The sequence below is a fragment of the Curcuma longa genome, chromosome 3 (assembly GCF_044706935.1).
Source record: "Curcuma longa cultivar G26 ecotype Majalengka, Jawa Barat chromosome 3, ITB_CL_G26_1.1, whole genome shotgun sequence".
NCBI classification, from domain to species: domain Eukaryota; kingdom Viridiplantae; phylum Streptophyta; class Magnoliopsida; order Zingiberales; family Zingiberaceae; genus Curcuma; species Curcuma longa.
Window position 1 is genome coordinate 20,767,218 of NC_133863.1, and position 21,904 is coordinate 20,789,121.

The 21,904-nt window shown below is 35.5% G+C and overlaps 1 protein-coding gene across 1 annotated transcript; it reads left to right on the forward strand.

Annotated features, from left to right (window-relative positions):
- The first annotated feature begins 1,057 nt into the window (after positions 1-1,057).
- Positions 1,058-13,367, forward strand: LOC141824323 (uncharacterized). Its single transcript, XM_074711585.1, is given in 19 exon segments — positions 1,058-1,097; positions 1,100-1,355; positions 1,672-1,744; positions 1,961-2,004; positions 2,994-3,036; positions 3,123-3,350; positions 3,457-3,597; positions 4,023-4,094; positions 5,254-5,298; positions 5,432-5,511; positions 6,212-6,276; positions 6,355-6,421; positions 6,554-6,667; positions 7,329-7,402; positions 11,876-11,973; positions 12,113-12,172; positions 12,259-12,327; positions 12,403-12,456; positions 13,125-13,367. Coding segments are annotated over 19 exon segments (1,668 nt in total). The 3' UTR covers positions 13,170-13,367.
- Positions 13,368-21,904: the final 8,537 nt, after the last annotated feature.

A 21,904-nucleotide genomic window follows, 5' to 3' on the forward strand; every position in this document is an offset into this window, starting at 1 on the left:
TAATATACCACTATATCTCCGTTTTTATCAACATTGATGCTGGTTTTTCAGAAACAACATCATGTCGCTTTAACTTCTCTATTTTTTAAAATTTGGTGGTGTTGATTTTAGAACAACAACACTATTGTTGGTTTTTGAAATTAAGAACCACCTTGTTTTGATTATATGAGAATTGCTCTTTAGGGTGATGTTATACTTTGAAATCCAGCACCAAAGTGGTGCTGGTTTTGAACATCACCACCAGAGTGGTACTATTTTTTTTAAAAAATCCAGCACCACAGTAATGATGTTTTTTTGAAATACCATACACCCTTAAACCATAACAAGTTAGGTTACGTGCAACTATGGAACTTTAAACATTGCAAAATATCAAAGAATGCAAGTTAATGTGAAAGATAAATCCTAAACATGTGCAATAAATGGGGAATACATTAGAAACAGAATACATACCTTGGAGATGATCTAGATCGAGAGGTTGAAAGACCTTCTAGCGCTATTGTGAAATAGGAGTATAATTTACAATATGAGAGGAGGGAGATGAGTAGCATTGATATCGATAAATAAGATGACAAGACAAAACTAAATTCGAAATTCAAATGAGAGAGAGTAAATTTATCAATAGATGAGCTTCGACAAAAATCCTAACTCACTTGCTATGAATTGAGAGTCAGTAGGATTTTGACTTCTGTGATTTCAGGCGATGAGAGAGATCGATTATTTTGATCAAACAGATAGAAAAGATATTTATTTTCATCGTAGAGAGATGTGAATATTATATGAATCCGAATTAATGAATGTATTTTTAATTAAAATATATTTTGGATGCATTGAAAAATCATGAATGAAGTAAGCGGTTGAGGAAGAAAAAAAAATCAAAATTAAATAGGTCTTTTAAAAATTTTAAATTTAAATTTAGATGTGCCTTTTGAAAAAATAAATTTGTATTTGAGAATTTTCATCGATAGATAAATTTTATAGCAGTTAACAAATAAATTTATTTATAATGGCTTAACGGGTCGAATAGTGTTGGCTGGAGAGCATTCATGGCCCGGTTATTATGCACGCGGTACGCACCCGCCCGACGCCACCGAGACGAGGATTCCAATTCCCTTGGTTTTGGTGACGATCGCCACCGCGGTGCTTCCACTCGATTCGCAGTTTCGCGTAGATTCGCCGACAAGGATGAAGCAGCGACAGGAAGAAGCAGAAGGGATGGACAAGCGACCTAGAGAAGCCCAAGTAGAAGGGTTAGCAGAGCCAGAAGCGGCAGCGGCAGGCAGTGAGCGGCGCTACACCAAACTTGAAGAAGCCATGGAGATCAAATCCCTGCGCCGCATCATCAGCGCCTATCTCAAGTACCCCGAATCCCCTTCTTCCTCTCGTCTTATTGCATGTGGAGAGCGGATGATTTCCATGATTCATCGTTGGAATTTCGTAGGCCCTGTTGTCTGCACAATACACCTTGAAAATTAAAATGAATGAAAAGAAAAAGAGAGTTTGATAAACATTTCAGTTTGTAAGAGATTATTGCTCCTGACCACCATTGGTTAATAGGGGTTTGAATTTGTGGTTAAACATAAACCCTAATTTTTTTTGGATTTTACTTTTCCTGTTTAATGCAATTCATTTTTTAATTCTAGTTTTCATGATTTTTTTTTCTGTTTACTTCAGTTACCCGGCTGCTTCTGAGGAGGATATCAGAAGACACGAAAGATCTTTCAGAAAGCTTCCACCTTCCCATAAAGTAAAAATATGGTTTAAAATGCATGTCATTTTTTAGTTCTTCAGCTTAGGAAAATATTCAAATTGCTCCTCGCTTTCTCTGGGTTAAGTTTTTAGTGTTATCTTTCAAGTAGGTTTATTGGCATGCCGTATTGGCATTCATAAAATACACACTTTTGAAGGAGAATGATTTTTATCCTTTTAATGAAGGTATAACTCCATCCCAATGCTTCTGCAGGCACTTCTCTCACATCTTCCATCAAAGTATCAGAAACTTAGACGGTAATTAATTTCTTCTACTTAAATGATTAAATCTTAATTCAAACTTCTATTTGATTGAAACCAAGGTTTTTGTTCGTTTCTAAAAAAAAAAATCAATAGTTTTATGTCATTCATAGACTTTGAACAAATCTAAGGTTCCATTAGGATGGTACATGTGTTTTAGTACGATTGAAGTGGATTTATTTCAACTTTTATTTGGCAACTTGCATACAGAGATCATATTAGCCCATTGTTTGCTATGGTCAAATATAAAGAAATTTATCTGTGTTTCTACTTATCATTCTTTGGCATGAGCTGGCCCCAAAATTGGTCTGTGCTATGTAAATCAAGGTTACACATTATACTGTCCTTTCTGTACTGAGTTTGGTGGTGTGGAACATGGTAAATTTTATATCAATCTGTTCCCATATATACTGATTCATGTTTGATATTGCGGTCAGTGCTTGAATCAATCATTTAACCTCTGCACTCTTGCCAACTTAGTAAAAGAAATGTTGGATGATGTCACTTGTTTGAGTGTTATAAAATCTCACCTTGTAGACCTTAATGGAGACCGTACTTAGGTTTTGTTGTATGATGAGTTGGAACTATCCTTGTTCCCCGAGATTCTTATAGATCTACAATTCTGCAGTATAAGAAATTCAACTAAATCTATGATCAAACAAGTTTCTGGGTTATATATATATATATATATATATTTCTTATCAGTATCTTTCAAAGGTGCAAGAATGTTAATGCATCAAGGCATCAAGTCAATTACCAAGGTTTTGTTAGTAGATGATAGACCTTTTACTGCGTTAACTTTCCAGTTTGTATGTGGTGCTGCAAACTGTAATCCAAAGTATAGAAACATGTGTAGCTTACTAGAAAGTCAAATTCCTAGATACATTGCATCATAATCAGTTCAACATTGCGATATAAGATTCTTTAGCTATATTATCTCTCCTCTTGTACATGAAATAGACATCATTTGTTTCTGAAAATTGCAGGTGTGTATCTGCCAATGCATACTTTATAATGAGCATGCTTCAGGTAAACATTGAGTCTTAGATATTTAATTTTCCTTAAGAATTTAAATTCCTACAATTTGTTTGCTTATATTAATTTGATTCCATCAGGCCTTTGAACCACCACTTGACATGAGCCAGGATATATATATTGGTGAAGATGAGAATTTACCTAAAAGTCATCATGCTGAAAATGATAAATGGCCTAGTGAAAGAAATATTTGCTCAGATCAAACTCTTCCTATTAATGGAAGCAATGCTTCTGACTCTGATCGAACCAGTTCTGAGAAAACAAATAAATTGACTGATCAATCCTTTGAAAGGACAACTAAGGAAGAGGTCCTATATTTTAAACTTCAAAATAGTTACTATTCTTTCTGGTTTCTGAAAATGGAAACTTCTTCATTTTTTTCATTAGAAATTTGACTTCTGTAGATAACAACAGGAGATACATATGGATGAGTCCACTGTGGAAAAGTTTTCAAGTTCTGTTCACCCAAAAGGTTTGTGCAATGGTAGCATGGATGATTTGAAGATTGTTGGTGGTTCAGATGCTTGTTGCTCCAACTCTTCTGCTAATGGAAGGGTAAGATTGCTTGAAATAACTAATTTTTGTTCTTTCAATTTCGATATCATATGGATTGTGCTTGTCTGATGCATAACATGCTCTACCATATAAGATCATTTCCTGGTAGCGGTTGCACTCTTTTGTTTTAATTTTTTTGATAGGTAAATATTAAATAGGGCACGGAAAGTGGATATTTTATAATTATTTTATTATTTATAATTTGCATGTTTCTCTCTCATTCAAGTGGGCGTGTCATCGTTAGTAAACAATTGGATGTTCCATTCAAGGATTTTGTCGTAGATAGTATTGTTGGTGTTCTGATGAGCCTTTGCATTATCTGGTTGTTTCTTTATAATTCATTATCCCTCTTTGTCACATTCTTAGAATAGTCTTTAGAGGGTGAGCCTTGAAGAAAATTTGTTTTACTTGTAAATATGTTGCAGGAAACTCCTCATGCACACGATTGGATGGATCCATTGACACGGTTACATGTTCCTCTTGTTGATGTCGACAAGGTTGGTTTTATTTGCTAGATGGTATAGTTTTTCATGTGCCCTAGTAATGTCATTTTTGCAAGCAAATTTTGTTGACAAATTTCATTTACTAGCAGTACAACTTCTGTTTTATCTTTTATGTTGTATGCTAACAAGAGTTCATTTATGTTGGGTGTCTTTCTTCATTTAGCATTTCATGGTGTATACCAATATATCTTGAAGTTTGTGGTACTTTGTGATATATAATAATTGTTTTAACTATTTACATGGAATTTGTCATAGTATCCATATTGTCAAAATGTGTTGTCAAATGTTTTAATTGTGAATTGTATTAACAGTTTGACTGTCATGCCATTTCATTGGCATAGCTGAAATATCTCATCCTATCGACCAATAGAAACTAACAGGCTTGGACAAGGCATGTTGAAATGTAGTCTTGGAAAACAATTGTAAAAAGTGCTTGGGCTTTGATTTTACATCTCCTACTTGTAGATTACATGCAACAACAAGGCTATTTCTTATATATTACAAGTTACAACAAACATAGAGAGAAGGTGAGGGATTTAAGTTAGAATTCGCGAGAACAACAAGGATTATCTCCTTTTTTCTATATCCTTCATTGGTATTCAAGCTAGGATCAAGAAAAAATTGATTGGATTGGTCGAGTTTCTTAAAAGCAATCTACTTTGATAAAATTTAGACGTATTCCATCCTTTTCATTCATGATTTGACAAACTTTCAATTAATTTATTCTATTTTCTAGTGGAATTAATTCATTTCTAGTAATTTGTTCAAATTTCTACTTCTTTTAAACTTGACCATCAATCATCTATATGAGATGACTGATTTATCAGGAAAGATGGGATTGGTATTTGCCAATACCGATGCAACTTTGATGATTCTGTATTGATATCTGCTGATTTAGGCCGCTATTGATTTTCCTTTTTCATCTTATGGGAGTACTATTGTATTTGTGTAATGCAACTGATGGTAGTTATGTAAGATAGTACGGCTGATTATAGCTGCATCTTCTTGCATTGTTTATTTTGTAGATTTTGAATTTAATAAAGTTTTAAATTTCATTTCACTTAATTTGTTTTCATATGTTGTTGATTTCTAGAATAAACACTTGCAAGCTGATAATTTTATGACACTGCTCTCCTTTTCATTCTCATGGCAGGTAAGATGCATCATTAGAAACATTGTGAGAGATTGGGCACCTGAGGTACTTGTTAAACTTTGCAGAAATATGATCCTCTCTTTTGTCAATATATATATACACACACACACACACATATATATATATATATTGAATATGAATCTTTGTAACTGAGAGTTACATTTGTTTCCTTAAATAGGGTGAAAAGGAACGTGACCAATGTTACAAACCTATACTTGATGAGCTTAATCACCAATTTCCAGATCGTTGCAAAGAAAGGTTATTCTCCCATTTTCTGTTGTTCACTTGATCTCATGTCTGTCGTTCTTAACTAAATTGGGTTAGTCAAAATTCACAATTTATACTTGATATTGGAAGATTAGCTGAAAAAATTATATATAAATATTTGATTATCGGTCTGCACTGAAGTATTTAGCTTTAATTCTAGAAAGCCTAGAAATTATAATGTATTGTTCTCTTGAACTGGTGGTGAATGGGTCTAAATTTAGTCAGTGAACTCATGATTTCAACTGTTGATTCATAAACTATAACTACTTAAAATGTTGGCTGATGGTGTGAGAAAATTGTTTGTAATTTTATTGAACTATTTTCTAATTTGTTTTACAAAACTAATACCTGCATAGTCATGAAGCAATATATGCTTCGTGAATTACTATCTTGTGTTTGAATGGAGAATATTTTGAATGAAATGAAAATAATATAGCTTAGGTGATAGAAAAAGAAGCAAACTATTCCTACTGTTACTAAGTTTTCCCTTGCTTCTCTATTTTGGAGTCCTTTAGTTCAGTAGCAGGATAAGATTTGTATAATGGACTGCAAACAATAGCTAGTACATCTTTGGATTATCTCTAATAAGCAAGTATTTTGCTTGAAAATTTTGACATGCATGTGTATCACATTCGTATTCTTACTTAATATTTCAACAGTTAAGATAATTTTGTAATATATTTTTTTGCAGGCCTCCTACTTGTTTAGTCCCTGGTGCTGGACTTGGTAGACTAGCTTTGGAGATCTCTTGCCTTGGTATAAAATTTTCTGAATTACTCTTATTACTCTATTTATATATTCTGACGGTGACAATTTTTTCCCTTCATTGAACAGGTTTTATAAGCCAAGGGAATGAATTTTCATACTACATGATGATATGCTCTAATTATATCCTTAACTAGTATGTTAACCATCTAAATTGCTTTCATCTCTGGTCTCTTATGTTCATTTTGTAAGGAATCAGTTGTTTTTTAAACAAATATTTCTTTCTCTTACAATGCCATCCATTAACAATTAATTGTAACTTTTTCAGTACTCAAATGGCTGGGGAATGGACAATTTATCCATGGATCCATAGCAATTGTAATTCCCTTTTCGATAAAGACCAACTTCGTGCTGTTTCATTTCCAGATATTCATCCATCAAGGTATTTACTTGTATTAAATTCATATTTTCATTTCCAGATATTCATCCATCAAGGTATTTACTTGTATTAAATTCATATTTCTCAATCCAGTGCAATGGTCAATTGTACAATAATAGTAAGTTAGATATTCTTTCTTCCTATCTTTTGGACTATCTGAACGCATATTGATTCTGTTAAAGTTGCAGGTTTGTATCTTATTATCATATATTTTACTGCATTGATGTCTGCAAACACTTTCAGATTCGTTTTGGGTTAGGAAACATTAATAAATCATCAATTATGCTATTTGACAATTTATATTAATAAAATTGTCTGATAATCTTAGTCACATTACGAGCTTGTTTCTCTTTGACTTTATTTGCCTGAGTTGCTTTGTGGCAATTAGTCCTGGCTACAAGCCTTAACAATGCTTGTCATTTAACATGAGGGTTCTTGTTGATTTGTCATTTATCCTTGTCAGTACAGAAACGTTCAAATGTGCATTACATTGGGAAATAGTGAACACATTATCTAATTCTTGATTTAACTATTTGAGTGAAAGTTTTAATTTGTCAAATGTATACAAGTCTTCCAACAATTTCAAATTTGTTGGGCTAAGTGGTCTAACTTATAAATTTCTTTGTTATCTTTATCTGCTAAATATTTTGTCTCATTCAAACAGTGCAGGAATTACCGAGGGCTTTTCTATGTGTGCTGGTGACTTTGTTGAGGTCTATAATGATGAAAGTCAAGAAGGTAAAGTTGGATTTTATCCCTAGTAGAAACACAAAATTACTGCAGGTTGCCAGGCACATTTAATAGATAAAATGTAAAGGACATTTCAATCTATTACCATTTATGCTATTCAAAGTTTCCCTTTCAAGGAACTCACATTAGGATCTTTAGCTTCCTTCTATCATTGAATTTAAGATTTTCTTTAGAAGTATTTCTATTTGAATTCCTGTTATACACAGTGCCACCTTGGACAAATATCATGTTTTATGAGGAAACCAGGCAGGTCAATTGGTGCATAAAATAACTAGATAGTGCCACTTAGAACAAATATCACGTTTCACTGAGAAAACCAGGTCAATTGGCATATGAAATAACTAGATATAAAAGATATTTCATATTGGTTGCTGTTGATCAAATGTTCTCTGTTAGGGTGACAGTTTTAGACCAGCATCATTACTATTAGTTCTTTTTTGATTATCCTAGGCTTGATTAGATGAGTGTTGCTCTTGGTATGCCAATTTTTCCTATGTCCATTGTAATCTGTACTAATCTGCCCCATTTGGATTGGCCTAGTCTATCCAGTATGAGAATGAAAACAAAACTCATAAGTAAGCTTTACAGTATTGTTTTGTGTTGGAGTTGCAGTCTTTGATGGGAATGGTATGGTTTCAGAACCATGTTGTGGAGCCTCTTGACACACTTTGGCATGCTTTGAAGTATGCCAAATAAGTTTTAATCCCATAATTCATTCCACTTAGTTTGTTTTCCTTTAATATTTGCCTATAATAATCAATAGTCAATTAAATTAAAATTTTATAGTAGCAGGGTGTAAAAATATAACTGTCATCTCAACTAAGCATTATACCTAGATGGTACCTAAAAGAATGTTGTGCATTGGATGGGACCATGGATTTCCACAACGTCAAAGTAAGATCAACTCCATAGTTTTCCAAGACCCAAATGTACATAAATACATCCCAGTGAAATAAAGGGAGTTGAGTGAAACACTGGGTGTTGCATCTAGATTGGCATAGTTGGAATTTGAACAGAGTGCAAAATAAAGATACATTTTGGTTTTTCCAACTTTGATGCCGCTCCTCTTTCTCCTTCTTGTTGTTGTTGGTGCTACAATGTTCCCCACTCCCTCTCTCCTCTCTTTTTTTATAGGGTTTTTATCTACTCCCTGTGATGCAGGATCAAATGAGGACTTATGGGAAGAGAATCATCCTATCTTGATTTATTTTAGATTGTACCAATCGAGATCCCTGTCTCAGTTAATATCAACAAAATTGTGTCAGCATGAGTGAGATTTACTTGTGCTCCAACTACTTCGATAGCGATTGGCAGTCATAATAGTATGTTTCTACCATGCCAACCAATCCAAACTTAGAGCCAAGTAATGCAGAATTCAAGAGGATTTGGATTTTATTGTCTAGGTTTTTTTTTTGCTTCTCCTGCATTGAATTATATATAGCTAATGCACGTGATGTTTTTATCTAATATAATTTAACATTTTTACAATTTTATCTCACCATCTTTCCCTGGCTTTGCCCATCATTGCCTCATGGTCAGGGAAGTTTAGAAGGATCATATACTGTGTACCATAAGCTGATTCGCCCTTCTGAACATCTGGTACACAGCATGGATGGGTAAATAAATACCAGGCAGTTCTATTTTTATCAGTGATACTACTTTTAACTTAATTACGATCTTCAACTTTATGGAAAAAAATGCCAGCACTTTGCAACATAGTATCAAGTGTTTTCAGTGTTCTAAATGGCGTTGGAGGTGGGCCTAGGCGTCGCCTAGGCGGGAGGCGGACGTGAACCACCTTGCTTTTATGGAAGGCGGTCTTTTATAGATGGTAGTCAAAACTTAGGTTAAAACCCCGGATGCGTTAGATGATTTCAAACAACTTGCTCTTCCTTCTGCCTCGAATCGCCGCCGCCGCCACCTGCTGCTCGTCACTGTTGCCACTGTCGCTCGTCGCCTTTGCTCGCTGCTGCCGCATGCTACAACCAATCGCCGCCTTTAGGTATATGCATGTCGTTAGGTTAGGCTATCCTTATTTCGACATTTCGGCTTCGGGTGAAGCTTTTGGGCCCATCGCTGGGCTCGGGCGAAGCTTCTGGACCCGTCGTTGGGCTCATGTGAAGGGTTTAGACTCGTCACCAGGCCTAGGCGATGCATCTGGATGAGTCGCCCAGGTTCAACATGTGTCCTGCGTTTGAAGCAGGTCCGGTGATGCGTCCTGCGTCCGAAGCATTTGTGTAGACGTCGAAGCCGAAAGTTGAAAGTTGAAAGCCAAAGGTTATGACTATTTATAATATGATATATAAAAATAGTAAAAAAATTCAACTCCTAGGCACTGCCTAGGCGGCTGAGGCAATAGGTGGTTGGTCATTAACCATCCTGCCACCGTCTACCGTCATTTACAACACTGAGTGTTTTCTTTAAAAATAATATATAATGTCAAGTGAATCTAGTTAAACTTGAGCTTGTTTTGATACGCCAGAAAGCTATTAGATCAATTTAGAAGTTGTCATAACAAGATAGAATTAATCTCTTATGGTTGAATTAGAAGAGGCATCACAGACGGTCTGACATCACCCTTCGATGACCCTAATGCAAATGTTGTGCATTCAAATGTAAACTTCTAGGGCCACGTGGAAAGTTTCGCATGCGCAAAAGCAGAAGCAACATGAGATATCATAAGCCATTCACAAAGGCCAATGTGAGGCAGATAATGCAAATTTTTGCGAAAATACTGAAATCTTTAGGAACATGAAGAGTCGGATGAAGATTGGAAATTCATACAAAAGTGTATTGTAGATACAGGCATTATTATGTTTGAGTCAAACACTGATTTACTGAAGGATATTAATTAAAAATTTAGGAACATGAAAAGCCTAATCATGGTAGCAGACCCATGCGAAAATGAATTTTACTGATCTGTTGAAGGATACGAGCCCTTGTAAAAATCAAATTTGACGATTAACTAATGCAGCCTTGTCAATGATAGAGTATTGATAGGTAGGTTCAAACTGTTTTCTTTTGCAAAAGAACTTGAAGCAGCTGCTAAGCTTGTATTTTTTGCTTCTCTTGTGAAGTCAGAGACCTTATTTAAAGTTGGAAAAAGCTTAAGGGGGCGTTTGGTTCAAGTTATAATATATGACCTTGGTTATGTGATTACCTAGTAATCACATAACCAAGGTTATTGAGAATAAAATATAACCAAATGTGTTTGGTTCAAATCTAAGTTATATAATAAAAACTTGTTTGGTAGAAGGTTTTAACATATGCCGTAATTTGAAATTTACAATATTATCCTTCCCTGCTTAACCCATCTCCCCGTCTCTCTTTCTCCAATCCCTTCCCTCCGCCCGCTCCAATCGCTCCTCTTTCTCGCCCGCGTTCTTCCGCCGACGACTTTTCTCTTCTCTCTTCTCTCCCCACCTACAAATCCTCTTTCACGAGCGCTTTCTTCCGCTGATGTCTTCGGATCGGGCCCGGAAGCTCCCGCCGCTGTCGTCATCGCCACCAAGCTCTATCATCTCCTAGCCTTCGCCACCAAATCTCTCGCCCGCGGATCTTTCCGAGAGCGTGGTCGAGTCGCTTCCTTACGGCGGTGACGTTCCCCACGGTTGGCATCGTCTTTGCGGCCATCGACGAGTCCCACCGACCCTCCTCTTCCCTTGCGGCCCTGCTCTTTATCGTTCTCCTTCTCGCCGGAGGCGGAGGAGGCGCCTCCTCCGGGCCGATAAAGACGGTGGTCGTGCTGGTAATGGAGAAGGTGCATCCGTGGACCCTACCGCCATCGGGTGGGCGCGCACCGCTGCGCCAGCCTGCGACGCGCGATCGAATTCAGTCTGCGCCGCCCGATCGAATTCAGTCCTTGCGATTGCTGACTGCGGCGCCTCCACCGCCATCGGTGCAGTCGCATCGGAGAAGAAGACCGGCAGGTAAAGCTTCCTCTGCAGTAACCTGAGGCTTGGGGAGCCTGCCGGAGGAATCGCCGAAGGAGGCGGTGGGAAGTGGAGGCCCATGCCGGTAGCGGCGACGGAGATGGTGGTGGAGAAGCAGGGTACGGGCGCCGCCTCTCTCAGCGGCGGAGCCGAAGCTCTCGCGGATATTTCTGTCTTAAATGTAAATATTGAAGGATATTTTTGTACTAAATTTATTGTTAACCCCGGATTTGTCAAATACCTTAGTCTGCTTAAGTAATCAGATTACAGGCTTATAACCCCTTTTGCTGACGTGGCGGTCATATTATATTACTCGGGAATTATTGATAACCTAAACCAAACAAGGTTATCATTGATAACCTTGGACAGATAACCAAGGTTATCAAAGATAACCCTGAACCAAACGCCCCCTAAAGGTTTTGGACTATCAACTATCACTTAGTTGACAGCCTTGTTTGAAGTACTGTGTTATTACAATTTACTTCAGTTTTTGACACATTCTTACTTTATTGTCTGTGGTTTCATGCAGGTTCATGGGATGCTGTTGTGACTTGTTTTTTCATTGACACAGCACATAACATTGTTGAATACATTGAAACTATATCAAAGATCCTGAAAACTGGAGGAGTATGTCCCTCTTTCGGAATGAATTGTCTATTATTTGGTTTGTCTTGATTGTTTATCTCCATGAATGGTTTTTCCCTATAAATACTCCAACATTGGTTTCTTTTGCTCAAGTTGAAGGTGTGCCTTTATAAATTCACAGGTATGGATAAATTTGGGTCCTCTCCTTTATCATTTTGCAGACTCATATGCACCTGAGGATGTATGTACTCTATTTCCTTAAGATTATGTCTTAAGTTTCTCATCAAAACCTTCCCCTTGCTTAAAGCTGTTATAAATCTCATTCAGGAGATGTCCATTGAACTTAGTTTGGAAGATGTGAAGAAGGTTGCTTTTCATTATGGATTTGTCATGGAGGTATACACAACTGTTGTTATCGACTTTGCCTTATTTCAGTTATTCTTATGATATACTGTTCTTCCATATTTGCAGAAGGAGAAAATAATAGAGACAACATACACTGCAAATCCTCTCTCAATGATGCAAGTAAGCTTGTAATCTTTTTGTTTGTTTATCAGCTTCTCTTTAAAATTAAATGAAGCCAGTGTTCTGTGATCCAATTACTCAATTTAAGTGTTATTCAACCAGCTCATAGGTTTTATAGGTCCAAGCAGCTTAACTTTATCAGTTATACTGCAAAAATAACATAAAAAAGATGGAAGTCTAGCTCAATTAGTCGGCTTGGTATGGGTTTGGTTAAGAAGTTCATGACTTAACCGAGTTTGTAACTTTGGCCTGACCAGATTGTGAACTAGGTTTTGATTGAACGTATGAGCCTAGTTTTAAATAATTTATTTTTTTTTCTGGATTTCATTGTTCGCACAATCCATTTAGTTCATCTTCTGCTTCTTTCTCAGAACATTCAAAGTCTTAAACATGCTTTGTTAATCATTTACTCCAAAAACTTAAAACTATTAAGAAAGATCACTTTAAAATTTCATATTCTGAACGGGAGGGTAATTTTTTTTGGGGATATCGACATCAACACCTGCCTTGTCCATGTCAAAATTGATTGTTAATCATTTATTCCTCAAGTTGAGCTATTGTGCTGAAATCAATTTACTTTTTTCTAAAACACTAAATCAATGGTAATAGGATTATCAACGAGAACCGGAATCTTACTTGTATTATTTTTTTTTCCCCAAAAAATGCAGAATCGGTATTTCGCAGCCTTCTGGACGATGAGGAAAAACAAGTGAAAGAAAGTGAATTTGATTGAGCCTTAGTACCAGAAAAGAAAAACAATGGCAGGAGCCTTTTTCTATAACTATTCATTACATACTGAAATTCATGTGGTAATGCACAGACCATACTTTTTTCTTCTCTCTTATAATCACTCTGTAACATCCTTGAAACCAGATTATTGAAACATGTATCTCAATGTTGTTTTTCTCTTCTATCGCCCACATTTGCTATTCAATTCTGTTTGCAGGATGAAAATCTCCTTCCCATCTTAAACCAGTTTTATTAAATCAATAATTTTGTATATAATTTTTTTTTCTAGTTCACAGGTCCTCTTATTTAGCATCAATGAGTCTTCATTTAGTTATATCAGCTGTTTTTATTTAGCTTAATTAATTGTAAAAAAAATGATAAATCCCAGTTAGTCTCGTGGACTCAATTCCTGAGGGTGGTCGATCCGGTCCCACAGAAATTTCCCACCGACTATCATTAATTAATTGTAGCATGTATCAATTGTCTTCATTTGATAATTTGAGTGAATGTTTTAGTTTTCTATGTAATTCTATATTGTGCTTATTTAATTCTAGTATTTATTTTTAATATATATATATATATATATATATGTTCTGTTTTCTATGAATTATAATGTCATAAATGAAACGTAGCATCATTCCCTTTCTCTTATTTTCACTGGCACTGAGCAGAGAGCATTCATCCATCCATAACAATCTGTGATCGAGTTCCTGTTCCAGGAGGGAAGATGGCGTTCCTTCGATCCTACGTGAGTTTTCTCCGCAACTTCTCCTCTTCAATCGCCAGATCCTCTCCTTTCTTCTTCTTCTTCTTCTTCTGCTTACTGGTCGATTCGACGGCCATTTTTTGTTTTTGTTTTTCCCTTGGAGCTCCGATTGCGCCGTTCGAGTTGTTTGCTTTTCATCGGAAATCTCCGTCTCGCATTTGTTGGTCGAGCGAGCTGCTTTGCTTTGCTCCTGTAAAAGATCGGACTTCACGAAGTTTTAGATTTAGGCGCCGCGTTTTTAGGGTTTTCAATCTGATATGAGCTTTCGATGAATGGCTACCTATAGTTTGCTTCCATGATGCCGCCGCACTTCCCAGAAGTATTTCAATCGACCTTCCGATCTTTCTCTGGGTGTTCCTTTATTAAATGGATTGCTGCTTTCTTATTAATTGATAGTAGCTGTAGTCGTGGGGCCGACCGTGTGATATTTTTAAGGTGTAGAATAAGTTTGCAGAAGATAGTAGCTGTAAATATTTGTTACTTTTATATCATGTAATTGAAATAAGATTTTTTTTTATTATTATTTTACATAACATAACATGGTATCAGAGCCAACGGTTAGATTTTTCTTGCGTCCCTCACGATCGCGATTTCCCTTATCGCGATCGCGTTCGCTGTCACCTGCCGCTTGCGCCTGTCGCCACTCCCATCGATTCTGCTTCTACTTCTGCTTCTGCTTCTTTTGCGTTCGTGCCTATCGCCGCTCCCATCGGCTCTGCTTCAATTATCGCCGCAGTTGCCTAACGCGTGCGGCTCAGATTGTCGTGTAAATGAGCACGTCAATTTAATTAATACTGAATCTCCTAACTAAATTAGTATAGGGCAACTCGAGTCGTCTCCCAACGATTGTAGACGGTGTGTGGTAATTCTAGTCGTCTCCCTAACTAAATTGGGGATTTAGATTTTCTTTTGTATTGGATGGGGGTTGTTGTTTTGAGTTCTAAATTTAAAGAACAAAAAGAACATGAAACTTTGTAAATAGAGTTGCGAATACGAAAGTGCTGAAAATAAAATGCATTAACGAAGTAAGAAAGTGCGTCAACAAATTAAATAAATGCATCAACAAATAAACAAAGGAAAACTAAGAACAATCAACATCCAAAACTGTAAGAGGAATTTAAACAAACATCTAATGTGCAGAATTTAATCTAAGCTGATAAATAGACAGTAAAATGACTCTCCCAATGTCCCTGGCCGGAGGTGGATGCGAAGCGACAAAATTCCACGGAAGGATGCGGCGACGATGGAACCCCCAACTCCGATGCAAACTCCGTGTGGTTGAAGCGGTAGGTGAAATGGTATGAAGGAACAAGGAACCCCCTTGACTCCTTGGTAGAAGGAAGATGGTCGGATTTGAAGACGGAACCCCCGTTGACTTCTTTCTGGCGGTGGTGATGGATGAGGATAATGATGACGGTGAAAGGAAAGTGGCGGCTAGCCCCTAGGTCAGGTCCAAAGGGAAGAATGTCTTTTTCTTCACAAAAATCAACTTTTATACCCTTTTGAACTGCTCCGTGACACGGTCGTGCCTCAAGGCATGGCCTGGGGTAAGCACCCCTGGAAATGAGGCACGGGCGTGCCTCATAGGCACGCCCCAGACAAGGCACGCCCCTATGAAAAGAGGCACGGTCGTGCCTCTTAGGCACGACCCAGAATAGGAGGTTTTCTACAAGTGAGGCACTACCGTGCCTTTTAGCATGGCATAGAGGCCGAATCTGTCTGAACCCCCTGAAGCAAAGTTGTAGAGCTTGAAGTTATCTTCATTTTGGTAGGTGTCACGGCCCGTGGTTCAATCGGAGCAAAAAGTTATGGTCATTTTACTTTTGGTCTGCAGGATAGTCCAACTGAGGCACGGCCGTGTTTGGGCTCTGGAAAAGTGAGGCACGGCCTTGGCAATATGAGGCACGGCCGTGCCTCATGGCCTAGAGAAGTCACTTTTCTGTAAAATAGGCACGGCCTGGAGAAGTCACTTTTCTGTAAAATAGGCACGGCCGTGCCTATTAGACACGGCCTAGAGAGAGAGCCCTTCGGTAAGATAGACACGACCCGGATTAGGAAGTATTCTGTGGAAGTGTCATTGTCGTGCCTTTTAGCACGGCTTAGAGAAGGAATCCATTAGTGCACCCTGAAGAAAAGTTGTAGATCTTGAAGTCCTCGTCATTTTGATATATGACACGCCCCGTGGTTCCATCTGAGCTAAAAGTTATGGTCATTTTACTTTTGGTCTACAGAGTAGTCTAGTTGAGGCATGACCGTGTCTTGACCCCTGGGAAGATGAGGCACGGCTGTGCCTTGTGAGACACGGCCTGGGCAAGGTGGGGCATGGCCATGCCTTGTGAGACACGGCCTGGAGAGGTGAAGCACGGCCCTGGTAGCCTCTGAAACACTTAAAATGACCTCTAAACACATCAAAATGCGCTCCAACTCGCTCCAACTTCATGACTCTTTGAGTATCCTACAAAAATACATAAAAAATGTTAGATTCAATTCAAAATTTGTAGGAATAAATAATAAGGTCCAAAATAAGTTCCTACTCACAATATGTGTTAATATTCAATAGTTACACAACGAGAGGGTAAAAAACATCAAGTATTAGAACCAAAATAAACTATAAAAATGAGTGTTATCACTGCCCCGCGTACAATCCTGCGCACGCTCACCACCACAGCAGTTGCAGAGGATTTCTTTTGGCAACCTCATTTACTTCCGTCAACCTCCAACTCCCAAACCCTAGCCTCGTCCGCGTGAGGATCGAAGCCTCGGATCCCCTTGCTCCTCTACGCCCTTCGCCATTGTCGACGCCCAGCCACAGATTTGGGTTTCTCCTCATCAGAAAGCAGTCGAATCCAACATTGCCTTCATCCGGCCATCTCATCACACCAGTAAGGTGAAAACAGACATGTCGCAGGGCTTCCCTGTTTCTCGTCGTGAGTTGCTGCCAGTTCCATTTCCCCCATAGCAAGCAACTGTCGACTGCCACCTTTGTGCATCATATTTTCTTGGAAAAGAAGAAAATACGACGGGAAGAAAAGATTTTATTGAAAACGCACCCTCTCTTCGCGTTCAAATCCTTCCCTATTCGGTTCACAACAATAGGCTTCTTTGGAATATCTTTGTAACAAGTTGGGCATGATTAATATCTATGCTCCAACCAAATTCTAATTATAAATAGAGTCTTATATCGTGTAATTAAAATAAGATTTCTTTGGTTATTTTACATAACAACTGATGAGGTCTGATCTTTCGTTGGCAGCTTGTTTTGCTGCATCCATCTGAGTTCTGTTATTGTTTTTTTTTATTCGATTATGAGATTAAGCTGCAATACTCCAATGGCTAACCTTCTATGTTGTTGGTGTGTGCACTTCTTGGTTCCGGTAAATGAGACCACTGATCCCATCTAGTAGTCCTAAGTTGGATTTTTCCCCCTTTTTAAAGTAGATTTTTTTTTGGGATAATTTTGTTATGAAGAAATATGCAAAGTCCTTTTCTTATTGAACAACAAGCTCTTGCCTATAGCTCAGTTGTAAGTGACCAATAGGAGCCAAGACGAATTAAATTTTATGGTATTCAAACTTGTTTGATAAGATAATCGAGCAGAGATGAGCTAAGTCAAGTCAAGTTTAAAATGAATCAAACCGTTGAAATGATTATTTAAGCTTGATTTGATTTCTTCTTTATGAGTTTGAGTTTGATTCGTTTAGATGTTATCGAGCTTGCAATTCAAATTTATTTGATTGTTTAAAATTTTTATATTTTAAATTTATAGAGCTTGATAATACAAGTTTGTTTGTTGATTTTGAATTTGTTTTTTATTTATATAGCATGTTAATAAGAGTTTTATTGATAAAAATGATTGATAAGTACATGAGTTAAAATAAATATTTATTACAAGTCAATCATAAGTTAAACAACAATTAAATGAGTAAAATATTTAAGTATATAAGCAAGCAAGTAAGACTTGAAAAAGAGATAAACTAATTGAAGCAAACTTAAATTAACATCACAAGTTGCTACAAGTCAACAAAAGTTCATACAAGTCAAAAAGTTTCACTACATACTCAAGTGATTTATCCTAAAATAAGATAAGTCAATACAAGTCAAAATGAAATTGAAACAGTCAAACTAGCAATAGAATAGTTGTTTACTTAAGTAAGCAAGTAAGTAAGACTTGAAAAAGAGATAAACTAATTGAAGCAAACTTAAATTAACATCACAAGTTGCTACAAGTCAACAAAAGTTCATAGAAGTCAAAAAGTTTCACTACATAGTCAAGTGATTCATCATAAAATAAGATAAGTCAATACAAGTCAAAATGAAATTGAGACAAGTCAAACTAGCAATAGAATAATTGTTTACTCAACTATATATAATCGAAGTCTTCTTCTAAGTGTATTAAACTCAGTTTTTACTAAAGGTTTAGTAAAGATATTGGTTATGTTAGACTTAGATTCTATATATTTAAGTTTAATATTTTCATTTGTTACATGATTTCTAACAAAGTGATGTTTAACTTCTATATGCTTAGTCCTAGAATGATGTACAAGTTTTTTGATTAAATTAATTGAACTAATATTATCAATTAAAACTTGAATCTCTTGTAATCGAGTCCATAATATTTTAGTGTGTGTTTCATCCACAACAATTAAGCTACACACTCACCTATTGCATCATATTCAATTTTTGGTGGTAGATAAAGCCACACAGTATTATTTCCTGCTACTCCAATTAATTAAAGATTGATTCAGGAATTGACAACTATCACTAGTGTTTTTTTATCTAACTTACATCTAGTATAGTTTGAGTCGATAAATTCAATTAAATCAAAATTATTTATTCTTGGATGTCAAAGTCCTACATTTAATGTTTCTTTTATTTATCTTAGAATTATTTTGACTACTGCTAAATGTGACTCTTTAGTATAAGATTGAAATCTTGTACACATACCCACTACAAAAATTATATCGGATTGGCTAGTTGTTAGGTATAAGAGTCCACCTATAACACTCCTATAGTACTCAACATCTATATATTTTTCATTTGGTTCATTATCTAATTTTGCATTTAAAATCATTGGAGTTGCTAATTCGTTTGAGTTTTCCATTCCAAATCTTTTAATTAGTTCTTTAGCGTATTTAATTTAGTATATATGAATACCATCCTTAGTTTGTTTTAATTGCAAACTTAAAAAATAATTAGTTCTCCTACTAAGTTCATTTAGAACTTTCTTTTTTTAAATTCTTTTTAAAATGAACTATTTGTTGAATCAAAAATAATGTCAACTACATGGACTTGAGCTTTAATAATGTCCTTATCATGAGTTTTAATAAATAAGGTTGGATCAATTTTATCTTACTTAAAATCTTTAGAGTTTAGGTAAGTAGACAACCTTTTATATCAAGTTCTAGGTGTTTACTTTAGTCCATAAAGTATTTTTTTAAAGTTTGAGTATATGGTTTGGACAGTCTAAATTTTTAAAGCATGTGGTTATTCTACATATACCTATTCTTTAATAAATCCATTTAAGAATGTCAATTTTACATCCATTTGAAATAATTTAAACCCTTTATGGATTGCACAAGCTAATAACATCCTAATTGATTCAAGTCTAGCTATAGAAACATATGTCTCATCATAATCCAATCCTTGTACTTGACTAAACTCTCGAGCTATAAGACGAGCTTTATTCCTAGTAATTTCATCTTTTTCATTAAGTTTGTTCCTAAATACTCATCGTATACAATAATAGTTTTATTATTAAGTTTAGGTACTAAGTCAACTTCTATCATATTAAGCTAACTCCTTTTGCATAGCTATTACTCAATCTAGATTAAGTAAAACATCATCTATGGTCTTTGATTCTATTTTGGATATTAATGTTATTTGACTTAGGTTTCATGAGAAGATCTAATTCAGACTCATTGACTTGAGTTTTATATAATTTGTTCAATTGGATAGTTAGTGTTAGTTTTAGATGTTCTTATACTTTGATTTTTTACTTTGAGTTGACTCTTCTATTGATTGATTTAAAAATTGATCTTCATCTGAGTCAAATCTAACTCCTCTAAGTTATCGCCACTTATTTTATTAATTTCTAATTGAGTCATCTAAAATTTTTCCTAATCTAATAGTTTTCTTATTATAGATTTTATAACCTTTACTAGTTTTTGAATATCCTATAAATATTCTCTCATTTACCTTACTTGAAAATTTTGACAAGTTGTCCTTTGTGTTTAAGATATAAATTTTACATCCAAAAATTTTAAAGTATTTTGTTGAAGGAGTTTTATTGTTAAATAATTCATATGACATGTTTTGGCAAATTTTATTAATATGTATCCTATTTTGGACATAACATATTGTATTGATCTCTTCTACTAAAAAAATAGTTAGGTAAGTTGAATGAATTTAGCATGGTTCTAGTTGCTTCAATTAAGGTTTGATTTTTCTATTCAACTATGCAATTTTGTCATGGAGTTCTTGGACATGAGAAATGATGTTTAGACCCATTATTCATTAAACCTATGATTATCAAATTCTCTTCTACGATCATTTCTAATTTTCTTAAGTTTAACATTCTTTTCATTTTCTATTTTTTAAATAAATTTTATAAGTTTTTCTAGGGTTTCATCTTTATTTCTTAAGAAATAGGTCCAAGTATATCTTGAAAAATCATTAATAAAAACTAAATAATATTGACTACCATTTAAATATTTAATTTTATTACTTTCAAAAATTCTTTCTAAAATACAACTAATTTGATTTGAATTAGTTTGTTTATCTTTTTGACATGTATCACAAGTTAAGTTGTCCTATTTTAGTTAATATTGGTAAACCTCTAACTAAACACTTTTTACTTAATATGTGTCTAAATTGAATATGACATAGTCTCCTATGTTAACTTAGCTTTCTCTTATTGCGCAACAAAACTCACTCATAGTCTCCTATGTTAACTTAGCTTTCTCTTATTACATAACAAAACACTTGAGTGAGGAAGATAGTAGATTAACTCCTAACAAAGTCAAGTTTGGTTCTTTAACAAATTTAACATGCATTTGTTTGAAAGAAATTTTATCTTATATCCAGTGTCAGAGTTGATTTATACTAAGCAAGTTAAAATTTAGATTCTACATAAAGAACTTTCTTAATAAATAAACTTGAACTTAAAGTGATGTTACTTGACTCGAGTATCTTTAGTTTGCCGTTGTTTTCGAAACATATTGTTCCCATCTCTTTTAGCTTGAGTGAAGTAAACATCTCTTAGTTTCCAATCATATGTCTGAAGCATCTACTATTCAGTATCCATTCATGTTGAATTTGATTTGCCGAGTTATCTAAGTCTGACTTGGTCATGAGAGTGGTGCAGCTAACTTGTTCTGATTTGGCTAACTCTTTATTTACTTCACTCAGCTTTTACCAAAGATCTTTTGCATCATTGAATGATATGATTTTCTCAAGTTGAGCTTGAGTCAGACCGTAATGGATGATGGTGGTTGCTCTTCTATTAGCTTGAACTATTTTCTTGATATTGTCTGTTCACACACTGAATGCACAATTCACCACTTGGATTGCTGACAACCCTAGATTTGCTATATGTCACGAGTAGGGTTGCAAATTAGAATTTATAAATTTATCGAAAACCCACGATAAATACAAACAAATGAAGTATAGGGGCTTCGAGTCGTATTTTTCCAAGGGCTAGTAGAAAATCGTTTAATTCGAGCTTACGTGTCGTTCTTTTTTTTTTAGTTTTCACATATGAAATGGGGGTTTTGAGATTTTTAAAGGAAATGCAAGAGCAACACATAAGGAAGTAATGAAATGCAATGGAAACAAACAAACAAACCTAAGGATCAATTTAACCTAAGCATGCAAACCAATGTGAAATCAAGAAACAAAACAAAACTATCTAACAATGAAACTTATCATCCCTAATGCAATGTATTTAACCAATGG